General features: G+C 45.0%; 1 protein-coding gene across 1 annotated transcript in view; it reads right to left on the bottom strand.

Moving 5' to 3' along the window:
• The window catches only part of hlcs (holocarboxylase synthetase (biotin-(proprionyl-CoA-carboxylase (ATP-hydrolysing)) ligase)), a gene marked incomplete at its 5' end in the record, with an annotated part of 94,273 nt that overhangs the window by 51,956 nt on the left and 35,635 nt on the right, over nt 1–6,682 (bottom strand). The window contains 1 exon segment of the mRNA XM_020620611.1: nt 1,944–2,081. Coding sequence (XP_020476267.1) covers nt 1,944–2,081 — 138 coding nt within the window.

The following is a 6,682-nucleotide window of genomic DNA, read 5'->3' as shown; positions in this document are numbered from 1 at the left end:
CCACCTCATCCCAAACCCTTCCCGCAAACAGTGCCCCTCCCCTCCAGCACCCGGCGGATCGGTGCAGCTTCTGCAGTGAGGTGGTCGATGCACCGGTCCGTTGTGGTGAAGAAGGAGCTGAGCTGTAAGGCAAAGCTCTCGATTTACTGGTCAATCTACGTTCTGACTCTCACTTATGGTCATGAGCTGTGGGTCATGACCGATAGGACAAGATCCTGGATACAGGCGGCCGAAATGCGCCTCCTGCGCACAACTCTTTGTTCAGCCATGGACCGAAAATTTCTGCGTATGGAGTACAACACTGTCCTCTCAGAAGCCACATTATTGGATCCTAGGTTTAAAAAACTTGCATTCAGTGACAACAGAGCTGTTGATGAGGCACATCAGAGAATTAGTGCAGCAGCAGCAAAATGCACCCCCAGCAGCCAGCCAGCTCCACCATTAGAAGGCCAAGTGGATGAGGAACCACAAACCTCTGTTGTTTGGAGGCTTTTTGATGAAAGAGCTACAGGAGATGCTGCAAGGAGAAATCCTACAGCTGATGCTGTAATGGAGGTGAGGTCTTATCTTGAGGAGCCCATCATCCAACGAGCAGAAGACCCACTGAGCTGGTGGCAGGCCAAGGCCTCAGTCTTTCCACGCCTGGTGAAGGTGATGGAGGGGAGACTGTGTATTGTGGCAACATCTGTTCCTTCCGAGAGAATCTTCTCAAAAACAGGGCAGATACTCACCGAGAGAAGAAATCGGATCAGTCCATCCAAGCTGAGGCATCTGACTTTTTTGAATGCCAACCTTCACTGAGGACATTAATACTGTTTGCTTGAGTTTGGTTCTGTTCTGTGGATTTGTTTGCAGTTTTTTGTTCATTTGTGCAATAAAAATGTTTGATTAAAATATTTAAAAAAAGGAAGAACTGTTTTGTAACAGAATAAATGCACAAAATTTGGCAATTATAAGGCTGGTATAAAACTGTTTGCTTGAGTTTGGTTCTGGTTCTGTTCTGTGGATTTATTTGCAGTTTTGTTAATTTGTGCAATAAAATGTTAGATTAAAATATTAAACAAAAGAATGGTTTTGTAACAGAATAAATGCACAAAATTAGGCAATTATAAGGCTTCTCATAAAAACACTGCACATGAAAGGGTTTTCAACACACAAACCATAAATTTTTCAAAGTTATAGTAAAATAAAGGCCTACAAAAAAACCCTAAATTAAGAGCCATTCAGGAGTCGAAAGAGCCAGCTCTTTGGGAGCTGAGCCAAATGAGCCGGCTCTCTGAAAAGAGCCGAACTTCCCATCACTAGACTACAGGTGGAACTGCTGCGTCAGGCTACTGTGGGAGCTTTGGGACGGGGGAGGGGCTCACGGCAGCACTCACTGCTCGTTGAGGACAGTAAATGCAGAGTGATACATGCTTTCATGTTAGTCTCCAAAACACCAGAAAAAGTCGCTAGATTTGTCACTATTCACTTTTGACAAAAACGTCGCCAAGAGGATTTGGAAAGTCGCCAGATTTAGCGAGAAAGTCGCCAAGTTGGACCAGTTCACCTGAGCACTGTAGCGGTCTTAGGCCCGCCCCAAATGCTCTTATTGGTTGAGACACGTGATGACGCCCATCTCAAGCCAGTACTGATCAACACCCCGCCCCTACTGTGACCCATGGTTTGTCTGTATGTGTATTCAGAGCCAGTGAGCAACGGCCTTTCAAAATAATAATAATAAAAATAAACAGCGTTAATGTGCAATAAAAAAAAAATTGTCGGCGTTATTGAAGTATTACGTTAATGTGCCCAGCCCTAATATATACATATACACACATATACACAGATATGAACTATAATTTTATGAAATTAGGGTATAATGAGAGGAAAATTATATCTGCTAGAAGCCAGCTTTGCTGAAGTATAATATGTTCTGGCAATATAATGTAAGCAGTGCCTACTTTCTTCGATGTGTGAGGAGAATGGTTGCCCACTCTGCTTCCTGTTGCTTCAATGACGAATGAAATAGTCTCTATTTGTGGACCACAGACCAGAGCAGACTCCAGCAGCACAGTCCATTTGCTGAGGTCATCACATGCCTGGGAACAACAAAGACAGCACATAAAATAACTCAAAAACACCAAGAGTCTGTCACACACTGACTAGTACTTGGAAGTCGGTTGCATTGAACAAAGAGATTAGAAAATAAGTCATGTAGAACTGATTAGAGTACACAGTGAAACACAACACTTAGCCACTCTGACATAAGAAGTGTGACTAATCTGAAGTTGATAACTTTTTCTTTAATATTTCAGTTTTTCCACATCCGAGCCTATTCGCAGCCCATCCTCCCCCACTCACCACCATCTTTCCTTACTTTTCTTTGTTATAGCCTCTATGCTTATTAGTCAATGATGGAACAATGGTGGTGGTGGAAACTACATCAACACAAATACAACACTTAAATACAATTTTGAGGTATCTATACCTTATTATTTTCATTTTCTCCTGCATCACAATCAGAGTTCACCACATTTTAGAGACAAATGTTGTACTTTTAATTCAACTACATTCAGTGTTTTCCCTACCATACCAAGAAGAGCAACCTGACTGCACACAAGAAAATGGTGGCCCGGCAACCTCGTAGAAGTAGTAGTTGGAATTTAAAGTACTGTCTTTATCATGGTGGCACGAACGAACGCAGTGGTCCCTCTCTCTCCCAGTTGTGTGCCTAAAAATGTACGTTATAGTGTGTGTTCGCGTTTTTTGTGTTTATGTTCTGGTGCACATAGTTCAACGTCTACATTGTGCCCAAGATACAGTCGCCTCTGCCTTGTGGATATATGATATAAGTCAAAACATTTCAACTTGGACCAGGAAGTTACAGAGGAACTTCAAGGCCTGGGGCGTCTCCGCTGGATTCCTACATCAACCCCTACACCGGCTGCATCACCCCCTGAGAGGAGGTGTCGGAAGCATTGCGAGCGTAAACAGAAGCAGAGCAAACGTGGAGACATCCAGGCTAGGCTAGTAGCTAACCCACACAGACCCGTGATACCATCCCTCATTATGGCCAATGTATGCTCACTGGACAGGAAAATCGACCACATACAGCTCCTGAGATCTGCATGGCATGACGCAAGGGACTGCTGGGTTCTCATCTTTACAGAGATGTGGCTAAACGACAACATCCCGGACTCTGCTATCCAGCTAGCTGGACTAACATGCTACCAATTCCTCATCACAGCTGGGGACTTAAGTCACATGGACTTAAAGGCTTTACTGCCCAATCTGCACCAACATGTGGACTTTCCACTGAGAGGAGACAACACATTGGACTTTGTGTACACTGCATGCAAGGCAGCATACAAAGCCTCCCCCTCCCCCACCTGGGTCTCTCTGATCACATCGCCTTCATACTGAGACCTGCATACAGACCCAAGGTAAAAGCCATCAGACCCAACACAAAAGGAGGTATGTGTGTGGCTAGAGGGGGCTTCCTCTGCTCTGAAGGACTGTTTTGACACTACAGACTGGGACATTTTCAAACAAGCAGCCACTCACAATAATCACATAGACATAGAGGAATACACTGAGGCCATCACAGCATACATCACAAAGTGCATTGATGATACTTACCCCAAAAATATCAGTGTTCGTGCCAACCAGAAGCCATGGATGACAGGTGAGGTTCACAGACTCCTGAGGGCTCAGGATGCAGCCTTTAGGGCCAGTGACACCGCAGGCCTAGCAACAGCAAGAGCCAACCTATCCCATGGAAGTAGGGAGGCAAAACACCAATACAGCAAGAAAATATCTGCACACTTCAGCAACAGTAGAGATGCACAGAGTTTCTGGCAGGGCATCCAAACCCTCACAGGCTATAAACCCCCACCTCAGAGCTGTGATAGTGACATCTCTCTGCTGAACAGCCTCAATGACTTCTTTGGCCACTTTGAAACACAGAACACACCAGCACAGAAGTCCACCCCTCCCCCAGGCAAAGAGGCTGTGTGTCTGTCCACAGCCAGCGTGAAGAAGACCCTCTCCACGATTAACCCACGCAAGGCAGCTGGACTGGATAACATACCTGATCATGTTTTAAAGGACTGTGCCGAAGAGCTCGAGGATGTCCTCACGGACATCTTTAACATCTCCCCGAGCCAAGCAGTTGTTCCCACATGGTTCAAGACCGCCATAATACTGTAGTTCCAATTCCAAAGAAACCCCACCCAAACAGTTACAATGACTATTGGCCTGTAGCACTGTCTTCAACTAGTATGAAGTGCTTCCAGCGGCTGGCCATGCAGAACGTCAGGTCCATTCTTCCTCCCTCTCATGACCCATTTCAGTTTGCATACAGGTCAAACAGGTCCACAGAGGATGCCATTACTGCTGTTCTCCATCCAGCCCTCACCCACCTGGATTCAAAGAACTCTTATGTGCAAATGCTGTTCCTAGACTTCAGTTCAGCATTCAACACAATCATTCCCCAGCAGCTTATACAAAAACTTGGACACTTTGAACTCAAAACCTCTCTATGCAACTGGGTGCTGGACTTTCTAACGGGGAGGCCACAAAATGTGCGGGTCAGCAGCAACATCTCCATCACACTGAGCACAGGGGCTCCGCGCTCAGCCAATTGCTCTTCACACTGCCAACCCACGATTGTGTGCCAACCTACAGCACCAACCACATAGTCAAGTTTGCGGATGACACGACTGTGGTTGGCCTCATTACCAACAACAATGAGGCCAACTACAGGAGTGAGGTGTGCCAACCGGTCCAGTGGTGTAAGGACAACAACCTCTCCCTCAATGTGGGGAAGACTAAAGACATCATGTGTGGACTTCAGGAGAAAACCTCTAAAACATCCACCACTGACCATCGACGGTGCTGTAGTGGAGAGAGTGAGCAGCAGCAAGTTCCTGGTGGTGCACATCTCTGAGGACCTCTCCTGGACCAACAACACCACATCACTAGCCAAGAAAGCTCAAACACGCTTCTACTTCCTCCACAAACTGAGGAGAGCCAGTGTCCCACCCCCAATCATGTGCTTCTACCGGGGCACCATTGAGAGCATCATTACTGGCTGCATCACTGTGTGGAACGAAGGCTGTACTGCCTCCTGCAGAAGGACCCTGCAACGCATAGTGAAAACAGCCAAGAAGATCATCGGTGCCCCTCTGCCTTCTCTCATGGACATTTTTAACACCTGCCTAACCCACAGAGCCATCAGCATTTCTGATAACACCTCCCACCCTGCATACTCCCACTTCAGACTCCTGCCTTCAGGGAGAAGTTATCGGAGTTTTCAAGCCCACTCCACCAGACTTACAAACAGCTTTATCCACCAGGCTGTGGGGATGCTGAACGCTGTTCATTACCTCCCCCCTCTGCCTCTGGACTGTAACCCACCACAGAACATAAACAAATATAAAAAGACTAACCCTGCTGTTGCACAAACTCAATACATTCCCCCTTCTTGTTATATTACATGTAAATCTGCTGCTGACTGTTGTGGAAACAAACAAAAAAAACACCTCTGCTGTTTTACTGTCTGTTATATGTAAATCTGCTGCTGTTTTTTTGTTGCTGGGATATCTGCTGCTGTTGGTCATTTGCAATACTGTCCATGTATACCTCATATGCTATTTGCACCTCATCACCAATGCCCTGGTGATGCTGAACCATCTGACAATCTCCTATTAATTGTTTGCTCTACTGTCACTGACTGTACACGGTTTTGAGTCACAGCTTATTGGCTGTACCATTTAGATTTATCCTAATTACATCAATCCAGTTCTTATTCTATTCTACTTTATCCTATTTTAGTTCCAAAATGTTATGGCACCCAATACTAGGTGAAAGAGAAATGCTATTTCAATTTTCACATATGGTAAATTGATAATAAAATCCTTGAACCTTGAACTTGTTGATCTACATTTCAAGGTAATCAAAATTAACTTTTATTGAAATGTTCTCAAGTCCTAAACTTAGTTATAGCACACTTTTAAAGCCATAGCAATAGCATAACTGGATGAGAGATGGTGACGAGATGGCCTTAAGTAGTCATTTGTAACATTATTATCTAAGTTTTCATAAGCATTGGCTACATCGGTGATAGCGTCATTGCATGCAATGCATGGAATTACTAAGTGCGATGTTTGAAGTTCACTGGGGAATACTATTACCCTGTTTTTGTGTACTGCAGTTTTTAATACTTTGTTGCCTTTATGTAACCTTTTTATTTTAAGACCAAGTGTTCTTTCTGGCTTTTGACTCCTTACCTGACTCCAAAGGAGAGCTGCACAAGAATTCCTATATGCCTAGATTGTCTGTTTATGCATAAATGGCAAATAAAAATCTTGACTTGGCACTACTCAGCAGTGAGTCTGCAATTATGCATGTGCAAAATGAGTATGTAAACAGTGCAGATGGAATTACATGAGGTAGATCCTGAGTCAGCTGTTTAGGAGTTTGATGGCAGTCAGAAAGAAAGAGCTTTTCAGCCTAGAGGTCCTTCTGAGCGTCCGACCGGAGGGTAGAGGTATAAACAGTCCATGCTGGAGGTGGGTGGGGCCCTGGAGGATTAAGACAGCTTTCCTATGCACCCTGTGCTGGTAGATACTCTGCAGAGAGGGCAGTAGAGTCCTGGTGATCTTCTCTGCAGTCTTTACCACTCTCTGCAGGCGCTTGC

The sequence above is a fragment of the Monopterus albus genome, unplaced genomic scaffold (genome assembly GCF_001952655.1).
Source record: "Monopterus albus unplaced genomic scaffold, M_albus_1.0 scaffold243.1, whole genome shotgun sequence".
NCBI lineage: Eukaryota > Metazoa > Chordata > Actinopteri > Synbranchiformes > Synbranchidae > Monopterus > Monopterus albus.
This window is presented reverse-complemented; position numbering and strand designations above follow the sequence as displayed.